Source organism: Chamaea fasciata, unplaced genomic scaffold (assembly GCF_029207755.1).
Source record: "Chamaea fasciata isolate MVZ Bird 193981 ecotype frontalis unplaced genomic scaffold, bChaFas1.0.hap1 SCAF_1, whole genome shotgun sequence".
Lineage (NCBI taxonomy): Eukaryota > Metazoa > Chordata > Aves > Passeriformes > Sylviidae > Chamaea > Chamaea fasciata.
Genome location: NW_027094086.1, coordinates 137,008,816 through 137,029,707, shown reverse-complemented (window position 1 = coordinate 137,029,707; position 20,892 = coordinate 137,008,816). Strand labels below are relative to the sequence as shown.

The following is a 20,892-nucleotide window of genomic DNA, read 5'->3' as shown; positions in this document are numbered from 1 at the left end:
TAAAGGGTATTATTGCATGGAAGAGTTGGAAGAGTTGGATTCAATTTTCCAGTCCAATCCAGTCTCTCAAAGTACTCTCAGCATTTCTCAATGCCCTTTATATCAGTGTTGGATTATGTTCTGTGTGTTTTTTTCTCATTATCGATTGTAATGGGAATGTTTTTTTCTGTTAATCGCCTGTTACTGACCTTAAATTATTGGAGAACTGTAATCAAGTGTTTTCCACATTCTGGACTTTTTCTATTTTCTGCATTCTCTCCCAAGTAATGCTCTGCTTAAGTCTTTTCCTTGGTTCCTCTGACTAATGCTTTTCAGCTGCTCCTGGTTCAGCTCCTGGTTCCCAGTATGGCACAATGACCAGGCAAATCTCGCGACACAACTCTACCACTTCTTCAGCATCTTCTGGTGGATACAGACGGAATCCTTCTGTGACTGCCCCATTTTCTGCTCAACCTCATGTTAATGGCGGGCCTCTTTATTCTCAAAATTCAAGTAAGCTGCTGAGCTCTGAAATCACAAACTGTTTTGAGCAAAATGATTGTAAAAGCATGCATGGCATTTTAATTCATTTATGAAAAGCATCAATGAGATTACTGCTTTCTTTCCTGAAATAGAAGGAAAAACAAACAAGAAAAACCATATTGAAATTTTACAGTGATTGCACTCTATGCAATTATACTGTTTTCCCCCCAACTTGTTTGCTGTTACTCATGACAAGAAATTATTAGGATTGCCTGTCTAATTATAGGCACATTAAACTTGGCATTTCAGGTGTGCTTGGAGAACATAAACTAAACCCAGGGGTTTTTTTTTGCGGGAGACCTAATGTGATTGTAGTACAGCCCCCCACTATTTCAATAGTGGCAAAAGAATACTATCTGAGCACAGTGCTCATGTTCCTGTCACACAGTTCCTCCCTGTCTCTGTCTCTTTCTTAAATCCTTTCTTGATTCCAGGTTTCTTCTTTGTTCTTAGCTTTAAGTTTGACTGTCAAAGAGCTCAGTCTCTCTCTTTTAGCAGACAACTTCTCTGTGCTTTCACACTAGTAGGAGTACAGAAGGAGATGAATGAGGGAAGGGATGGATGCCATGGGCAAGTGAGCAGGTTTTAGTCAGCAGCCTCCTGCCTGCCTACCCTCAAAAGGCAAACAAGGTTCACTGCAGAAAGATCTGCAAAATAAGGATCTTGGCTGCTGGTAGGAAGCTTTATCGGGAAACATCTTCCTTGCCATTTCCATAAATTTTGATCAAATACACATTGAGGAGGGGTAGTTGTATAATGTTTTTTTTTCTTGGTAGTGTTCAGAATGCCAACTCTTTAAACTTCAGAGGAATATTTCTTCTGAAAAGAAATATTGATGTTTGGGTTCAAGATCTCTTTAGACCAGTGTTTGGTGTTGTGTACTTACTCTTAAGAAAGGAATGCTTTTAAAATACTTGAGATGCTGAAGTGAAGAGTTTTCTCAGTAGTTTAGAAGTATTACATTTGTCAGAAAGCATTTTTATATGTGCAGGCTGTATCTTTTTTTCCAAACCTGATTTTCCTCCTACTCTTGCGCACCCATACTAGTATTTCATTTTCCTCCGCATTCTTATTCCCCCAAATTAATTCACCATAACAACAGAAACTCCCTTCTGCTTGAACAGTTGAGTTCCATTAAATAAACAGAATTTTACTTCTGGGAATAGTCAGTTGTCTTAAATGCTGTGCACACCACTGTTTCTGAACATTTACATTTGTCCAAATCAATTTTTTGCTCAAATGCAGGTGCTGTTTCTTAATCTAGCCTCTCTGGTGTTTTCAAAATACTGATGGTCAGCATTTTTTAAACAGTATTTTGATGGGTGTGTTTTGCTACTTGAAACTGTTTTCCTCTGTTTCTGTAACTGGTGATTTTTTTTTTTAGTGCCACTGTCTTGACATTAAACCCAGGTCCCATGTTTCCTTAAGGTTTTACTTTTCATGCTAACAAATGCTCTGGTTTTTCTTAGATGTTTACTTCAGTTTTGTGAGACACTGTTTGTTCTCCTGCTTTTATTGATTATTTATCCCATACAGTTTATTTGATTATTGGTTTTGTAATGATCTAAATGCTTCATTTTAATTCATCAAACATTAATCTTAGTTACAGCTTTATTTAAAACTGTTGCTTACTTGGAAGAACAGAACCTCTTTCAAATTTGGTTCCAACTGGATTATTACCCTGCTGAATTCCCACCTTCACAGGAATTTCTCTGCTCCAGTGTAAGAGAAATTCCACTGAGAAGGGACACAGATAAAACAAATGAGTTGATGTTTTGTTGAGTTTCTGGGTGAGGTTTTGTTTTATGCTTTTCATTCCCTGAACCTAAGGGAGAGATGTCTTGCCAGAGCTGATAGTTTGAGTGGCTTGCCCTACTGCTCCCATTCCTCTTCCCTACCTGTGCAGGGAAGAGTTGAACATCTGAGCTGTCAGCCCGGTGTCTCTGAGCACGGGTGTGGCCACATGTCTCGTTACTCATTAACAGGCACATACTTCAGAGAAGATGAGCTGGCAAGGGCTTCCTGGGGAGCTCTGCATGCTCCTGTTGCCACTCGAAGCTGTTGAAGCTTTTGCCAGCCTTTTAGGTTGCTGAATGCCCTCTCATCACAGAAGACATAGTAAAGCTCCACTCTGCTCTAGACCCATCTATTTTTTCTACCACCAAGCAACTGGGTCCCTTTTTTTTTTTGAGAAAAACAAAAATGCAGTAAGCTAGTTGACTGCCAATGTCCCAGCAGAGCACAGTGATGAGAGGTGGTGCTCTCTGTGTGAACGTAAAGTATTGATGCTGGAACATTGTGCCACTTGCAAAAGTTGTCTTTGCTCTGTGTCGGTGCTGCTTTGCTGCATTTTGATTTTAGAGAAGTCCAGAATCTTGCAAAACATCACCTCTACTTCTAGTAGCTCTCTTTGAAAAGATAACTGCTAAATTAAGTAATCCTTATTTAGCAGCAAGACAAAAGCTCAATTTTATGTGCTCCCCAGGTGAAGCACACAAAATGTGTGACAGAGCAAGAACCTTCACACGCACCCTGTGAGCTTCCAGACACACAGCCTGCGCTCGGCTGTTACCTGGCTGAACACGGGCATGCTTTGCTTTTGGTCCTCCATTGGCTAGCCACGAATTCAGCCTTGTTGGAAACACAAGCTTGAAGAAGGTTCTTGTGTGTGTGTGTTCTTGTTGTTCTTTACATACTTTGTTTTGTGGTCCTCGTTACTGACGGCTGCTTTTGTTTGTTCCCTTTTTTTTTTTCCTTTGTCCATTTGACTTTCCCGATATGGTGTGTGTGTTGCTACCAGTTTCTATTGCTCCACCCCCTCCCCCTATGCCTCAGTTGACTCCACAGATACCTCTCACAGGCTTCGTGGCCAGGGTGCAGGAAAACAGTAAGTTTGGACAAGCTGAGCTGTTAAAGGGTAGAGCCTACTCTCTTCTAGCATGCATGGCTGGCAAGTCAGACTCTATTTTGTTTCCTTTTCCAGAAGCTAATACCATCTTGCATTCTAGTGTCAATATGCTATTGGAGCTGAAGGGCACACTCTTCAATATTTTATAACACGTGCATGATTATTACTGACCCATTTAAGTTCTGAACTGCAAATTGATTACAGAAGTACAGTGTGAAATATGGCATATGTTTGGTGTGACTATAAAATTGTATTTTAATTGAAAATACTAATTTCATGTTGAATCACCCTGCCTTTTTCACTAGCGATAATTGATTAGTTTTTATTAGAAAGGCTTATGTAGACTGTCAGAACGTGTAATGTGTAACCATTGATTCCAATACTGTAGCATTTTTCAGGAAGCTGTACAATCAATTGAAAACGTGCAGTCTTAAGATCTAATGCATTACAAAGGAGCTCGTAAGGCATCACTCCTCTCAGCGGCCTTTCATTCTCCATTTCTGTGTGTTCTCCTATTTCCCTGCCAAGCTTCTTGCCGCATAGCTCTGCTTGTTAGGTTTGTGAGAGGTGTTCTCTAGCTGTGCTGTGTTTATACTGGTAACTCTGCTTTTACCATTACTGCTTGATTGCCTTCAGGTGAGTGTTACTGTCTTAAGTGCTAGTGCAGGTGTAAAATCATGTTCCTGATCTGGAGATATCCTTTTCTGTAGGAGTTTGTTGCAGTTCTGTAAACAACAGTCTAAATGCTATGTAGATAGACCATGAACTAAATAAAAAAAATGTTTTTAAAGTTTTGGGGAACCATTTTGAGATTTGCTAGGATCTCAGGGGCTACTACTACACAGTTGGCTATATAGCTACAGCATCCATTTAGGGACCCCAGGTCTGAGTAGTGCTGCTGTTCTGCTTCCTGTTAGAGCTTTTAAGTGGTCGTGTTCTGAGTATTCCCCATGAGATTGGAGACATGTTTCTGGTTCCCTTTCAAAAAGAAGATATTTTGGTGCTGTGCCAGGTAAACAGTAAGAATCACATTGATGTAGAATACTGTGTCACAAAACTGTGTTGAAAGTCTTTCCAAAATATTAAGTGTAGAGGGAAACCTGTTGAAGGTTACAGAATGTCTTCACTTGCAGATAAACTTGAGAAAATTGACACCTGCTTCTGAATTGTTCCAAGTGTTGTCCTCCTGGAGATAGCACAGCCCTTGGGAGAGCGGAGGTGAAAGGGACAGACTGACTTGTGTGTGCAACAGCAAAATGCAAGCTGACTTGTGAATGAGATTGCAGAAAAACAGCTGAAGCTTGAAATCTGGTCATAGGAATTGTTCTTTATTTTCTTTCCTTTAATAGTCCCTTTGGTTGGAAAGTTATATGATGAGTATGGCTTGGAGCTGCTGCTGCCTCATTCCCGAGGCAGGGGTGTGTGTGGCAGCCTGTGCATACGCTCAAGCAGAACTGGCTGTTGTGGAGTCTTGGCATTGTGTGCTAGACTTTGATCGGCCTCGTTTTCTGCAAGAAGTCTCTGGTGTTAGGGAAACGTGGGGAGACTTGTCTTTTCCTTATCATAGAGATCTGCGGGTTTGGAAAGCAACATCCTCTGCTTGTGGACTTCTGTTAGAGGACAAGGACAGAGAGGGCTTAGAAACTATGCAATGCCTTTTCTTTTTCTCCTGTGTCCAAACCGTGGGCATCTCCTCCAGAGAGGTTTTCCAGTGTATCTGGTGCTCAGGGACAGCTGATTTGATATAAGTTGCTGTGCTCTCACACCCAGTCCTTTCAAAAGGAGTCTGCTGGTCCTCATTTAAAGAACAAGGATGGGAATACATCCAAGAGAAGATCTCAGTTTGGAACTATATAAATACTCAATCCTTTACCCTTTCTCATTTAGAGTGGCTTTTTGCATGCTTTTTTTCCCTCCCCTAGGAGAAGTGATGCTCTCCTAGAGTCTGGCTAAGTTTAGAACCAGGAAAAGTCTAGGTTAAAGTCCAAGAGGCGAGGGGATACTTCAGTGGAGTGGCACTTTTCTAGTTTTCTGTTCCATTCTCTCCCTTTGTTTAAATGTGAAATTGAATTGTTTTAAATGTGTCCCATAAAGCTTGCAGTTGCTGCACTGCATCACAGAGTATGTCTTGGTGCTTTCACACTTGCATTTCCTGCTCTCTTTTCTTCTTTTTAAATATGCAGCTTCATTGTTGAATAAATATAATTTTTGTTTTGCATTTTCAATTTTTTTTTTTAATTTCCTGAGGTAAGGATTTCTCAAGATCTCAAATGATTGTTGTTTCAACTCTTTTTCCTGGCTGCAGACAGAAATTAAGGGGAGAAATACATTTGTGGAAGATGTGCTAAACTGCAGCACAGAACCAGTCCATTCATGAGCGGTGTTGTCATGTGTCTGGGGTGGATTAATGAAGCCTGTCTGTGAGTGCTATTCAGCAACGGGCAGGCCGTAGCATTCACTGCGCCAAAGACTTTGTTAGTCTGTCTCCAAGTGACATAAATGGGCTTCTGTATGGGAGAGGAATCACTAATACAGTGGCAGCCAGTCTTAATGATGGAGAGAGCTGTGGGGTGTTCAGCTTAGCTGGTCAAGTTGAAGAGGAGCTGGGCTTGCAGGTGAAGAACTGGCTCTTCAAGGGAAGGGAGTGGGCTAGATGCGTGGGCTGAGGCAGCCCCTGCCCCAGCAGCTCCTGCCCCCTTTTGCCCCTGGCAGCAGGTGCCAGACCTGTCCCAGTGCAGCCAGCCTGACCCACACAGGACATGGGAGCTGTGCCCAAGTCCCTCGTCAGGGGCATGGGGCTGAAGAGCAAAGGTTAAGTCACCACTAGAGCAGAGACCAGCCAACAATAAAAAGTGTTCAAGCAAACAAAACCCCTATTTCTAATCTCCAGTGCCATTGTAACTAATCAGTAGTTAAAGCTTCATTCAGTGCAGTGTTGTTCTTTCTCTGTTGCTTAGCTTTCTTTTCAAAATTTGTGTGCTGGAGCTGCACATTCTGGGGCCTGATGCCTCGTTCCATCAAACCATGCCTAGAGCAGTGGTTTTCAGCCTATGTTTTCAGTGTGCAGAATCCCAGATCTCTTGAAAACGAATCAGTGTTGCTATGTAACCAAGCTGATATTAGGAACAGTAGCATCCTTTCAGTAACTCGTGGCTTCATAGTGCTTACACCAGGTCCATGTGTAGTGGACCACATCTCCCTAGGAACAGGATAAAGTGACTTGATGTCCTGCATCTGAGTATGCCATCTCTCTATTTCGCTGCCAGCTGCAGTCAGCATTACTGGAAACTAATTTAAGGAACTGATTTAAAAAGCGATTTGTGCCATAATGCCTTTCTCTTTTTCCCTTTCCCAAAGCAACTTGTAATTGTGCTGATTGGAGAATCTCAGGGCAGGGATTTGACATTTTGGATTATATATTTAATTCCTTGAGCACTTTTTCTCTAAGAGCAGCAGCTGCCTGTTGTAGTTTTCTATTTATTAATTGACTCCTGAATGTGCGCACACACACAAGCTAGTCTGCAAGATAAGGAGACCTGTACAAAGCTTTTCTCCTGCAGAAGGATTACTTGGCTTCCTTTTACCTGGTTAAATCTTAAAAAAGGGAAGAGAGTGGTGTTTATGATCCACACCAGATCTTTTTGTTCCCTAATGCTAGCTCTGAGAGAGAAGGAATCCAAGGAAGCAGTGTTGAGAAGTAAATTGAAGTGACTGTTACGGACCAAGGATTTGTTACAAACCAACCAAGCTGCTGGCCCAGTCAGTGGCCTGTTGCTGCCTGGCTCAGAGGGTGCCACTCGGAGTCCTCCATAGCTAACGCTGCAGCGCATGGACATTGGAGCAGGAAGCTTTCCTCTCTGCTGATGTTCAGCTTATGCCCCGCAGCATGTGCTTTGACTCTAGTAGCATTTACACATAGATTTGACCACTAATAACAAATATAGTTGTGTGTTGTAGTTGTTAATACAAAGCCTCTGTTTCTAATCAGTGCATGGTATTATAGTGCATGCTGTGTGTGTTGTCCCCCCAGCCCTTTTATTTACAGTGTACAGCCTCAGGTTTGTTTGCATCTCCACACTGTCTTAAGAAGCAACAATAATCTCCAAATGTTTCTAGTTGCTGATAGCCCGACTCCTCCCCCGCCGCCGCCTCCCGATGAGATGCCGATGTTTGATGACTCTCCTCCTCCTCCACCCCCACCCCCCGTGGATTATGAGGATGAGGAGGCTGCTGTTGTGCAGTACAGTGATCCCTATGCAGATGGAGATCCTGCTTGGGCACCTAAAAACTACATAGAGAAAGGTAAGAGAAGTGTTGCAGCTGTGTTAGTGCAGTATCAGAGGATTAATGGTATCTGAAGGGAATGAAGGACTTAGCGTGGGTCTGATGAGAACAGTCATTCTCCCTCCTAAGTCAGAACTCAGATCATGCTTTCCTTGGTTTGTGTCTACACCTAATGTGGCAAGACATAATCCTTCTCTGGACAAATTATAAAATACCTTCAGGCATTCTAGAATGGATGAAAAAGCAAGCTTCTTCACGAGAAGCAGATGTAAATTGGATGGCTTTCATCTTTGATGAGCTGGACTGTCTGCACCTACCTCAGGATTGCTGGGCAGTCACCTACAAACTGCTGCAAAAAAGACAGAAATTCCAAGCTGTATTTATCTCATCAAACTAGATTACTAGAGTGGATTATTAGACTTTGAACTATAGAATGTGTTGAGGCCTCCTTGGAGATTTATCAGTGACTCCAGATCACTAGACTGTGAACTGTGCTTAGGTATGAAGTCACATAGTAAACATCTCTTCCCATAAAAAATGGACAAGCAGATTTCCCGCCTGTGGAGTTGTCGGTGTTGTAGCACTGACCATTTTGTCAGCAGCACAGCTGCAGTTTCATGAGCTGGCTGGTGCTGCAGTGAGTACAAAATGGGGCTGGGTACCTGTGATATTTGTGGCAGAGCTCCTGTGTTCTATCTTCACTTAAGCTGGACTGTGAGCAGGATGTCATTCCTAGGCATTGAGACATGAGATATCTGAGAATATATGTAGGTGTGAAATAGTGGATTCTTGGAATTCATAAAGCTGATAAATTGCATAAATCCATATTAATTTTGGAAGGGTAAGGCTGTAATGTCTGAAGTCTGTATATTCACAGTGGTAGTTTTTAACTCCAGTATTGGTGGTGACAACATTCTTTCCTTGGGGAAATTTCTGCTTTGTTAATGGTACACAGCAAGTTGGAGGTTGGTAAGAGCGAGGTATTAACCAAGCAGGTACTGAAAATAACAGATGTTGCTTCTACATTCTTCTTCAGCGACTTTTTTACTTGCACTCAGTGCAGCTCCTTGAAAAGTAATGCCGGGACTGCTTGTGACATGAAAGCTCTGTAGGAAAGACCATTTGTGTGCAATGGCTTTAGCAGCAATGTGTGCAAGGCCACACTGAGGTGCCAACATGGGCCTCAGTGGAATGATTTTTGTGCATTTTTTTTAGCCGTGTTCTAATCAAGAGATTCATATAAAGGGATCCACATGCTTTTGAGGCAATCTGGTCAGTTATTCCCTAACTCAGCTTTTAACTGTCCATAAGCTCCACTTTTCTGTGTCACAGTCAGATGTACTTTTCTCTCAGCAGCTTAAATGAGTGTTCAGTGTAGTTACCACCCACTTCTTAGTGCTAGCTAATGTTGCAAGGAAAGTGAAATTCCATTTTCTGGGCTTAATGTTCAACAGGAAAAGCATGTAAATTCATTGTAAATCCCGCAATAGTAAACTTTTAACATTTTCTGAAGTACAATTGTTTTTTAATACTGTTGCTATTAATAAAGTGCTAAATGTGTGCCTGTTTATTCCACAGTTGTTGCTATATATGACTATACAAAGGACAAAGACGATGAGCTGTCGTTTATGGAGGGTGCAATCATTTACGTGATCAAGAAGAACGATGACGGCTGGTATGAAGGAGTTTGCAATCGAGTAACTGGCTTGTTTCCTGGGAATTACGTTGAATCAATCATGCACTATGCCGATTAAAATCCTTTGCTTTTCAAAGTTTGGTCTTGTATTCAAGTCATACCATGATTATTTACAAGGGGTAACTAAAAGCTAACAGAATTGTCTTAATATACTTTAAAAAAATTGTGCCCATTTCTTCAGGCCATACTGTTTTAATGGTATGATTGAATGTCCATCTCTGAGTCTCTGAGGACAGTATGTCTTACCTGATGGCAATTTGTAAAACAAGCAACTGTCTATAACTGGTTATACTTATTTACTTATGCATTGTTAATTTTATGACCAGCCTAAATATTATGGGGAAGTAGGGTATAATATTTAATGAACCATGATCAGATTGTGCCATTACATTTTTCAGTACAGCATGGTAACTAACACTACGTTAGACTAACATATTAAAACCTGGATGAGAAGTTTAATGTTAGTGCTGGTCATATTACTTTTTGTTTAGACTCTTTGCTCATTCTTGAACTATATTTGTTTAAAGCATGCATACAAACTTATGTATTGAAATATACTTTTTTAAAAATCCAAGATGCTTCCAATTGTTGTAATCTTTACCTGGAGTATTCTCACTAAAGTCTATTACAATGAGTTGTTTGGGTCTAAGGTGTCCATGTGATTCAAAAATTGGGTGGTCTTATGTATGTGTAATTTGTACCCAAGTTTTTTTAATGAGTAAATTTACATTATGACTTTTTCCATTCATAAATATATAAGTGAACCAAAGGTCTTGTCCATTACTTTGTTGGTTGGCTTGGCAAAGAAGTTTGGAATGCTAACGTAGCAAATTATGGCTGTGTTATCCCAGGCACTGTACTAAAAGGCAAATGTTTGTAACATGACTTTATCACTGACAGAGGGCAAATAAATTAGATCTGAAACCTGAATTACACACTTATACATACTCTTAAAAGCTCTTTTCTGCCAACACTTAATTTTAGTGAGGGTTCTTGATTGAATCTAGTTACCTGGCTGCATTTAGTTGGACACCATCTGTAGCTGACAGTTCTGTGTGGGAACTCTCTCTGTGTGGCTCTGGGATGAGCCCCACGGAGCAGAGGGAGCAGGAGCAGGCTGTCCTCCAGATAGCACCCAGGGGAACACAGTGACAGGAACTTGGCCATTGTTAAGGGATCACAGGCAGAGAGAGCCAGAGAGCAGAGAATCTCTGCTCTAGAGATTCTGTGGCTGAAATAACCTCAGAAGGAATGTGGTAGTACTGGGTGATTGCTGTGAGAGGAATGTCTGGGACTTCAAAGGCAGCTTTTAGAATGCTACAGAATTCCTTCTATAAATGAGTGATGGAAAGTGATGGAGTTGCAGGTTTGACTGGCTGGTGAATCATTCATTTTTTAGTGTGAGTTAGAAATACTGAGCCTTTCATTTTCTGAACAAAAGCATTCATTTGGTAGCAGTGTCAAATTCTCCATCATATTAACTGCTAGCAGGTAGCCACCAACAGCATGAATTAGAACTCATTGATGTATATAACCAATTAAAATCCACATGTAGTCCTTCACAGTAAACCAGTATCTCCATATACAATTCCAGGTGCTTTTGTTAAACAGCCAGGGAAGCATCCAAACCATCTCTCTTCACAGGAGTTTACCAGCTCCCGTACACGCATGCTCTGTTTATTAGTGTAAACAAGTGAAATTTGGAACAGCTTCAGTTTTCATACACTGATTTATATTTATTCTCATTGTGGCCTTTGTGCATCAACAATGTAAACATCTTCCCCATCCCCCACAATCAATAGCCCCTGCTAAAACAATTGTACAGCACAGTTTGATTTGCTCTGAATTGCATGGCTTCCTGCTGTAAAACACTTTAAACTTTTGTTAAAAAAAAAAAAAGAAAACAGAACTTAAAAAAAAAGAGGTTTCTTTTAAAAAAAAATAATTTTTGGTAGCTTGTGTTGGAAGCAAATAACTTTTGAAATAAATTTAGGCACAGTCTGGTAAGTAGCTGCCAGAAGGAGTGGAAGGAGCTGTCTCACTTATCTCGCATGAGAACCATTTCTGTCAGGTGCACCAGGGCCTCTCTCTCGGGGGACGGCCGCAGCTTGCGGATCTCGCGCGTGGCGGCGTGGCAGTAGCGCTGGGCGAGGTAGGTCGTTTGCTGCACACCATCACTCTGATGGGAGAGACAGACAGGAATGGGGACCTGATCAGCCTCTCCTCCTGCCTTCTGCCTCTTCAGTCACAGGGGGAGGCTCTAAGGTCAGTAAGTACCCTAACATGTTATATTCTGATGGGGAAAGAAAGAGGATTCATCCTGTAATCAGGGGAACCCACCTACCTGCCCCAAACTGTCAAAGTACTAAAACTCATCCGTGCTAAAACAGCAACTCATCCATTACAAAACAGCACTGGTATTTATAACAAACTGGAAACTAATGCTTTATCCCTTCCCCTCCTGCCCTAAATAGAGATGTACAATACCCCCATGCTATTCTGAAAAATAGGTATTAATTCTGCACAAACCATTGCTCAGTTTTTTTTAGACCAGAGTCAATTAAAACTGATATGGGGTGTGTGTAGAACCGCAGTTACAAGACTAACTGGTAATTACACCACTTTTACCAGCTGTTGAATACAGCCATCTCAGCTGAAGGAACTGAGTTCATGCATGAGCTTTTTACTGATTATGAGGATTTTATGCTATTGGAGGGCAAAAAAAGAAGAAAGTTTTTCAGTACCTATCATTTCTGCTAAAACACTGCCAGTAGAGAGCTGAGGAGTTCTGACTTGGCATTGTACATTGCATGCTGCTCAGCAGGTATTTGACAATGCAGCCTTGCTATTTTACTTGAGAGACAACGAATTTCAGACTGAACAGCAGGGAGAGCAGAAATACTGGGTATCAGTCTTACCTGCAACACATATTTCCGTGCACGTTCAACATCTCCTGGCTTACTGAATCTCCTCATTATCATTGCATTCATTTCTGGAAACTAAGCACAAAGGGAGAAGGGTTTGTACTTGCTTTTGAGTTGTTTTCCATGTAGCTGCCTGCCATGCTAAGCTCAGAATGACACCAAAGTGCAGCCCTCTTCCCTTGTCACTGTTGTTGCTACAGGTACAGCTTTAGGTTCGTACTTGCAGTCTGCACACTATAGCAGAGCCCAAGCATTTAAAACTAACCATCTGACTCCGCTGGCTGTAGCCAGGTGGTAGCAGCAGTCAGCACCTGTCATTTTATCATGTTACGTAGATGCTCCAGTGTGGTAATTCCTGATGTGGCTACTAACCTAATGAATAATCTGCATCAGATACTCTGTCACACATTGTGGTTAGTGTTGGCACTCCTAGAAGCAGCACCTCTGCCCCCACACATACAAAAGAATGCAGGATGTCTGTTGTTGCAATATTGCACAGTTCAATATGTAAAACCCCCTCATGGTAACACTGGCTGTTACATTCCCTTATATTTTCCATTGTGCTGGTATTTTATATATGCAGATTTTTTTTTTTAAGTAAGAGAAAAATGACAACCCTAAGGTACTGTGTTTTCAGTCACATAGCATTTGTAGTTAGCATGCTCAATTCCCTACATATCAAGAAGGTAAGTCAGTTGTTTTAAGGAAAGTCACATCACTTAGCTAAATATGCAGCCTCTTTCTTCAGACAGCCTAGAAAAAGAAAAACCTCTTGTTTAACAAAATAAGGCCACAACTCAAGGCAGCTACTCCACAGAAGAATTCTTTTTAAGGGAGAGAGCTCTTTGTTCATCTTGCCTGAAAGGATTAGAGTCAAAGATGATTTTATTGCCATACACTTGTACACAATGATCTGCTTTCCTTGCACGCCTCTGGTCCTGCAACTGCAGCTTTATAACCTTGTTCAGGTACAAATGCAGCACCCCTCAGTGCTGTGACATTTTCCCATTACTCATACATAGTCTTGGAGATGCATTCAGAAGTTCAGTGGTGACTCATACTTTATCTAAAAGAAAGTTATGGCTTTTTCTAGATCTTAGCTTCCTTCCCAGGTAATGACAACTTAATTGCAGTGTTCTTGCAGTCAGTGTTCACATTATTCATATTTACAGTTATATTGGATGCATATGGGATCACTTTTTATATTTAAGAACTAAAGGACATGAAAATCCCCAAACTTGTAAGGCAGAGCTGTTATTAACAACTCTGCATGTTTAGTGGGCAGCACATCAGCATTTAACAGGAATGCTTATAATAAAAATAAACCTTCATTCTTCAGCTGTACTTGTTTAAGAGGAGCTTTAGAATTAGCATACACCTAGTGTATTTCCTTAAAAAATAAATGGAGTGTTTAGGGTTTTTTTACTGAATGACATAACTTTAAATGCTGAATAAATAGGTTTTGTATCAAGGTAAATTTTTTTTTCTCCTTAATATTCTAATGCACAAAGGTGTATTTCAGAGGGAGGGGAGAGGATAGGAAGAAAAGGCATCTGTCACTGAAGATGCAGAGCACATTAAAAACTAACGAATGTTTGTCAGGAAGACAACTCGAGGAGTATCAGCTATATGAAAGGATAGCAGCAATACTAATCTGAAAAGACAGCCTATAATTATTAATTACACTTTGGACTGTCTCCTAGTCCTGTCTCATGAGTTTTTTTCTCAGGTACAAATACGTGAAATATCTTTTAGCATCACAAGTAAGTGTCTGTTGAAGCTCCGCATTTTTTAGCACTCATGTTTCGTTTATCTATAAGTTAAGTCTGTACGTAGTGCTGTTCTTCCAGTTTCCTGAAAACAGCAGGACATTTTCAGCAAAGAAGCTTTCTGGCTACTGCAGAAAACTTTATAAGATAGTCAAGTTATCTTTCAGTGCAAAAATGTACACCTCCCATCTATCAAAGATATAAATGAGGAAAAGCATTTAAAAGTGACCTACAAAGAACAAGATTTTAAAATAGGACTAACAGATTTTCTTTTCTTGCATTTCTATGTTATGAACTAATTTATCTTGTAAAGCTAATTAAAAGATAGATGAAGTTCCAAGTCAGAGACAGACAACCCAAACAAATTAATAAAGAATAGTTTTAATTTAAAAACTGGAATATTCAACACCCACAGAACAATCAGTGCCACCCATTCTCTGCCAAAACTGGGTATTTGCAACATGCCTTGTTTCCTTCTGCACACGGCTTTAGCACACACAAAGACAGTTTTACAACTCCATCCTTCCTCTCTACCCAAGTGTCTCACTGTTCTTTGGACAGCTCCAATTGCTGACGACACAATTCTGAAATAATGACTCAAGAACATGCTTGTGAATCCCCCAGATGAGTATGGGGAGACACGGAGGACATGCAGAAGGCTGTTCCAATACACATTCATCTACTTTGTCAGTTGGCTGATACTCTGTGCTCCCCTGTCTTTTCTGAGATACAGATCCTTGTAAATGCCCAAAGGATAAGGAAGCAAAGAAATGTGCATGCTCCGCTTCTCCCCACAACAGGCTCTTTTAGAGGGGGAAGTAAATGTCAAAGCTGTTGGGGTTTTTTTTATGATTTAGAACTTTTCCCATGTCAAGCTGTAAGCAATTCCACTGAGAGATCACAGACAAGAGCTCTGCTGGAACTAATTGTGCCAGTTTTTGTATCACACTGTAAAGCCTGGTAAGAAGGACTGCCTTTTAAGCCCCAAATCTGCTTGCCTCTGGTGAAAAAGACACTGGAGCAAGGACTTAAACCAGTTTGTTTCCTGTTTATGTATTAGCACCAATTTTAATTTTTTTTCATGCTGGACACACTTCTGTTTTCATTCTGCTCCTCCAAATAATTTTTAAGGCACTGAAAATCTTGACCAATTTAAGGCTTGTTTCATTTATGACACTCCCTTTTCTCTTATCCAACCTTCAGACAGGAAAGCTACCCATGTTTGTAACTGGATAATATTTGAGGACAAAGAGATTAAGAGATCAAATCCAATAAATAAAGGCACCTACCTAAAGGCAAGGCAGGGATTTCAATTCTTGGCCCCAGATGGATACAAAGCCCAGAACAAGGCAAAAAAGCCTACAAACACAGTCAAGCCTGGGAAGATGTCTCAGGAGAAAACACAAGCAAGATGCTACTTAGGAACAACCTATGCAAAATGTGCTAAAACTCTCTGAATGCCTACAAGAGCCTAACAGTAAGCAGAGTTGTGCAGGAAGGTGTTTCTCACAACCTGTGTGTGTGCACAGAATCCATCTGGGATGGAACACTGATTTGTCACATGTGGCCAGGCCACTCTCATCACTGACACTGGAGATTTGATGTGTTTCAGGTGGTCCTGTGAGGAGCAGTTTACACTTTTTGAGGAAACAGCTTCCTGCTGACTTACCTGTCGACAGGCAAATAAGACAGGGCCTGTGGCTAATCCAAGCTTGAGATCTGCTGCTGTTGGTTTCCCCAGATGGTCAGCACATGATGTGAAATCCAGGACATCATCTATCAGCTGAAAAAAAGAAACATACTGATTATTTAAAATTCCTTTTTTTAAAATTAGAGCTAAATACAGAATAATCCTTGTTAAAGACAAGACTTGTAGGAAGGGTTAAGACAGACCACTTTGATTTCTAAAGCACTTTGGAAAAGTTTAGATTTTAGATTCCATTTAGTTCAACAAAAGCTCTACCTGAAAAGCTATGCCAACGTTTTTTCCATACTGGTATGCAATCTCATGAACTTTGGGATCAGGGCAGCCTAGAATTGAAACCTGAAAAGACAAAAACCCCAAGTAAATAGAAAGCTTTAGTTAGCATCCACTTTTAGCCCCTGAACATAGGTGTGACACAGCCAGCACAGGCAGGAGGGATCTGGGAAAGGCAAAAAAAAAGCTGACTCAGGCACGTTATAGCTTATCTCTGTTCATGGAGACACACAACTAGACAAGCTTACTAGAAAACAAGGCTGAACAGTAGTGCAGTATTAAAACTACATTCAATTCTGCAAAGAGATTAGCTTCATTAAATATTTATCAGGCTTAGAAATTACAATGCAAGGATAAAGAGAGAAGAAATGTGGATGCACTTCACATGCAGGGTAGTAGTCGTATACAGTCCAGTGATGGGGAAATTAAGCTAGTTACATATATAAATCAGTCGGGATAACTGGAGGTCAGACAACAGATAAATGGACATTACATGTCTCATGAAAGATCACAAAGCTGGATGTGTTGAACCCAGTCAGGAGGGGCAGTTGACATAAGGATGATTATTTTTAAGGTGATGTTAACTGTGTCTGACTTGCTCAGGAAGATGAGTTGATTAGCTTGCAGGCAAAGGTACTGAGGGATAATTAGTGGCAAAGGAAAGACAGCAAATGAAGAAAGCACTCCAAGCTGACAAAGGTATCCCTAAACTGAGACAAACAAAACATTTTACTTGAACATACAATCGACTACTTGAGAGACAAAAATTTTGCTGAATAAACTCCACAAAACTAAAATACAGGACACTAACTAAGGTTTGAGAATTAATATCTTGCTTCAAAGTAAGGGCATTTATGCTTTTTGCATTTATGTACCGATTATACATTTTACCAAATGAGGTTGGTTAAATACTCAGATTTATTTCAACCTTCAATAAACCAATTAGGAACGGGAAAAAAATCCACCCTGGTTTATTGCAGGCATTCCAAATCTGCTGTGACTAATGCAAGGAGTGAGGATACATTTTTAAGACTAAAAATATATGCTAGGAAAACCACACAATATAAAAATATGTATGTGTGTATATATATGTATTTCTCTTTAAGATGGTGTAAGGTAGGATCATAAAGAAAACCCCTCCAGCCCCAAAACCAACCCCAAACTAAAAGTGAGTCCAGCAGTAGCTTTGAAGGTGAACATGAAGATGGAAATAAGAAACAACATTATATCCTAATAAATGTGATGCAACTTGCACAAAATGAGAGATTGTTTCATGCATCGGTGCACTTCATATCTGAGCATCAGAACACATCCCAGCCATAACCTGCATCTGTGGATAATAACTAAACCCCAGAGGAATCTGGATGACTGAGGAATTAACAGCATCATACATTCCCCATTTTTATTTAAAAGAGGAGGGCAGTATAGCAGGAAAATAATGCTACTTATATCTAATAATCATACAAAATTCTGAAGGCTATGAAACAGAGTGAACTGCAAATATGAGATATTTAAATAGATGTTGCTAGGGACTATCGAATAGTACATGTTGCCCTTTTATCCTCATTTTGATGTTTGTCTCTTAAATAGCATAATTTGCCTGAAGACCTAAGATCTACTGCTATACCATGCAAACTTTTGTTTGCTTCTGTAATACAAATCACATAATACCAGCATGGCAGGGGGATTGCATCTACCCTGTTCCAAGGAAATCCTTACCTACCTCCACATTTCATTCCATGTGGAGGATTAAAATATGGAATTCAGTGACAAAATCTTGGTTAATGGCAAAGGGTCAGAGTGGGCAGTAGCTGGCAGAGGGTGAGAAGAAGTGATATGTAAAGAAAAGAACTTCCTCATTTAACCTGAAATGTCATGTCTTGTTTATAGAAAAAAATTAAAATTCAGGAGATTTGTTTTGCCAGTCATCCTCAAGTGATCAACCCTCTGACCATGACCACATCGTAAACCTGCAGTGACTGGGCTGTGACTATCAGGGAGTTCCTTCAGGATGCAATTTCTGAAACTGCTCTTGTAGATTGTTGCCCCCAGCTGGACGCTGGCCGGGCTGCAGCCTGTCACTCCCGCATGGAGTTTAACTGGAGCTGTACTGGGATAATGTTCTGGGATAATACAGGCATTTGCAAATACAAATCAGGATAAGCAAGTCAATACAGTGATGTGTGTTTAAATGATAAAACTCTCAATTTGAAAACAGCCTAGAGCTCCCAAATAGCTCCCATGACTGGTTCATGACAAATTTAATCTTGCAAGAATTCAGGCCTGTCCTCCACTAAATTGTGACAAAAAGTCCTTCTTAATACCACGTGGAACAAATTCTTTAGAAAAGTTCTTTGAATTCAGCAGGACAAATCTCCTTGGTGTTATTTCAAACACACTTTTTGCAAAACAAAAAGTTTCTGTTATATTACAGAAGAGACTATAAAACAACTTTGCCTCTTTACTGAATTTCACATCCATAAAATACAACATCAGCTCTGGGTAGATACATCCTGCTCTGGTATTTAATATGTGACAATATGGCAGCTGGAGTTGAAAGCATTTGCATGTCTCTACCAGTGCTCTGTAGGTCAGAGAGGAAAACCTGCTGCTGGGCCAGAATATGCTTGGATAAACACTACTTGTTCTTGTACTAGCTTTGTGGACTCCATGGAAAGGAAAAGGCTAAAATCTTCCCCTTTTCCAGCCATTCTCCTCCATGCCCATCTCCGAAAGCAGTCAGGTTCCTGCCTTCTCATTGCTGGCTCATCCACCACTGTTTCCCTAGACAGGAGCAGTGTTCCTCTTTCCAGGAGAATCACAGAATAGTTTAGGTTGGAAGGAAACTCTGAAAGTCGTCTGCTCAGAGTTTACTCCACAGTTAGATCAGGTTTCTCAGAGTTGTGTCCAGTTGGTTTCTGAGCATTTCCAAGGATGAAAAATCCCACACTGTCTCAGCTACATGTTGCAATGCTTGATCAACCTCATGGAGATTTTTTTTCCTCAAATCTAATTGAATTTTTCCACAGTACAACTGGTCCTTTCATTGCACATCTCTCCATCCTCTCTATGCCCTCCAATTACAAACTGGAGACGATAGGAGGATTCCTCCTTTGTCTTTCCTACTCCAGACTCAAACCAGCTCTCGGCACATCATTAGCTCCAGCGTCTGCCCCCACGGTGGCCCTTCACAGAACTCCCTGAAGAGTGCCCCTGTGTGTCCTGTCTGAGGGACCCCAGCCCTGTGGTCTCACTGCCCTGGATGTGCTGCTGGGAACGATGCCCCCTCCCCATGTTCATCCTCCACTGCTGCGGGAATGCCACCGACTTCTCCGGACCCCACAAACCCTCCACAGCAACAAATCAACTACTCTTGAGGAGGGGGTGATGGAGGCCTCCCTGGCAGAGGGAGATATCTACACAAGGCAGACAACTATCTTGTCCTGAGTCTGCATTTTCATGCATTTGACCTTTTCTCAAGTAATTAACATTTTAACAGATTAACCAAGTACTTGTTTATGCAGAGTTGTACTTTTCAGTAGCAAAGATTATCTGCCTGAAAATATAAGATATAGTTACTCAAATCTTTTTCACAGCAAAAGAAATACCCCCAAAGGACTTACTGTATTTTAAATAGTAAGTAAGGCAATTTACTAGCTGACTATAATATCTGATACTGCTATGCTATTACCCTACATGTGTCATTGGACATTATTGCAGCCTGCAGGTCTAGCTGGGCTGGGGGAATTCAGTTCTGCTGCTGGGGGTCAGAGGTCTCATTTTCCTAGGCACCAGTTCCAATGCTGGTAGGGTTTTCTGATGGAGCCCTGTGCACACACCAAACTAGGAACTGGTTAGAGCAGGAGCTCACAGGTAGATCCAGAGCTGCAGACTGGATTCTTCAGTCTCTTCCACAGCCCTGCCTCACACAAGGAGGCACAAGCTTGCTCCTAATACAGAAATCAAGATTCTCTAGTGCACCTTCACACTTACCTCAAAGCAAGCACGATTTAATCCCTCATCTGAAAGTATGCCATGCAAAATATAAACAGCTTTATGAGGCTCAGGAATTCACACTATAGCAGGGTTTAAAAAAGACAGAAAACCTGCTCAAGTTATTTTGCCATCTCCAGCTGGCCTGATGACTAAACAGAAATTCCACTTACGCTTTATTGTTTCTGAATTCTTGAACTAAAGTCACCTGATGTTTCTCTGAAAAATGCCTTGCAGTAACTAAGGCCTCAATGACTCTGGGCCATCTGCCACCGTTTCCTTTTACAATACACTTTGAAACTTCGGTAACAATCCCCCATGCAGAACTACTGTAGAAATAAACTCGAGACTGGGATGGCTCTTAACATCTTGAACAAACTGTTCTGTCCCTAAGTCCTTATTTAAAGAATTTTGATTTAAATGCAGCAATGCTTTGGTGGTAGAGAATGTATCAATTACAGCATATATCTTGTTTGGACCTTTTTCCAGGAATACTCTACTCTTCCATTTCTAAAGCATGGCACTGCGGAATTCTAAGGTACCACCTGAACTTGTTTGACATCTTCTTTCCAGTTAATACTTGTATTTTCTTCAACCACAGCAACAAATCAGGATTTTCCTATCATTAACAGGAACAGAACTGTTTTTAAAACCCATAATCTCTCCTCTTAGTTTTGTCCCTGAAAACAAGATATGAATACTCTTGATTCTCTACCTGAATTTTCTTTCAAGATTGAGCTGATGATCCTGCTTATCATTTTTGCTACAGAAAACAGAACTCCTTTCTGATTCCATTTCCCCAGTAGCCAAATCCATCT

General features: G+C 40.8%; 2 protein-coding genes across 15 annotated transcripts in view; one reads left to right on the top strand and one right to left on the bottom strand.

The window, feature by feature from the left end:
- Window positions 1-9,984, top strand: part of ABI1 (abl interactor 1) — a 78,578-nt gene extending 68,594 nt beyond the window's left edge. For 4 of the 12 annotated variants that reach the window (XM_066199342.1, XM_066199334.1, XM_066199257.1 and 1 more), the window contains 4 exons: window positions 316-492; window positions 3,323-3,409; window positions 7,547-7,732; window positions 9,293-9,984. In XM_066199342.1, the coding sequence (XP_066055439.1) occupies window positions 316-492; window positions 3,323-3,409; window positions 7,547-7,732; window positions 9,293-9,468 (626 nt within the window). In that variant the 3' untranslated portion in view covers window positions 9,469-9,984. The remainder of the gene's footprint in view (window positions 1-315; window positions 493-3,322; window positions 3,410-7,546; window positions 7,733-9,292) is intronic. The other 8 variants (XM_066199352.1, XM_066199295.1, XM_066199276.1 and 5 more) reach the window with 3 other exon arrangements.
- Window positions 9,985-11,120: 1,136 nt separating this feature from the next.
- PDSS1 (decaprenyl diphosphate synthase subunit 1) overlaps window positions 11,121-20,892 on the bottom strand; it is a 22,996-nt gene continuing 13,224 nt past the window's right edge. For all 3 annotated transcript variants that reach the window (XM_066199373.1, XM_066199381.1, XM_066199364.1), the window contains exons 8-11: window positions 16,067-16,147; window positions 15,773-15,886; window positions 12,329-12,409; window positions 11,121-11,589 (exon numbers count right to left, since the gene is read on the bottom strand). In XM_066199373.1, coding sequence (XP_066055470.1) covers window positions 11,449-11,589; window positions 12,329-12,409; window positions 15,773-15,886; window positions 16,067-16,147 — 417 coding nt within the window. In that variant the 3' untranslated portion in view covers window positions 11,121-11,448. The remainder of the gene's footprint in view (window positions 11,590-12,328; window positions 12,410-15,772; window positions 15,887-16,066; window positions 16,148-20,892) is intronic.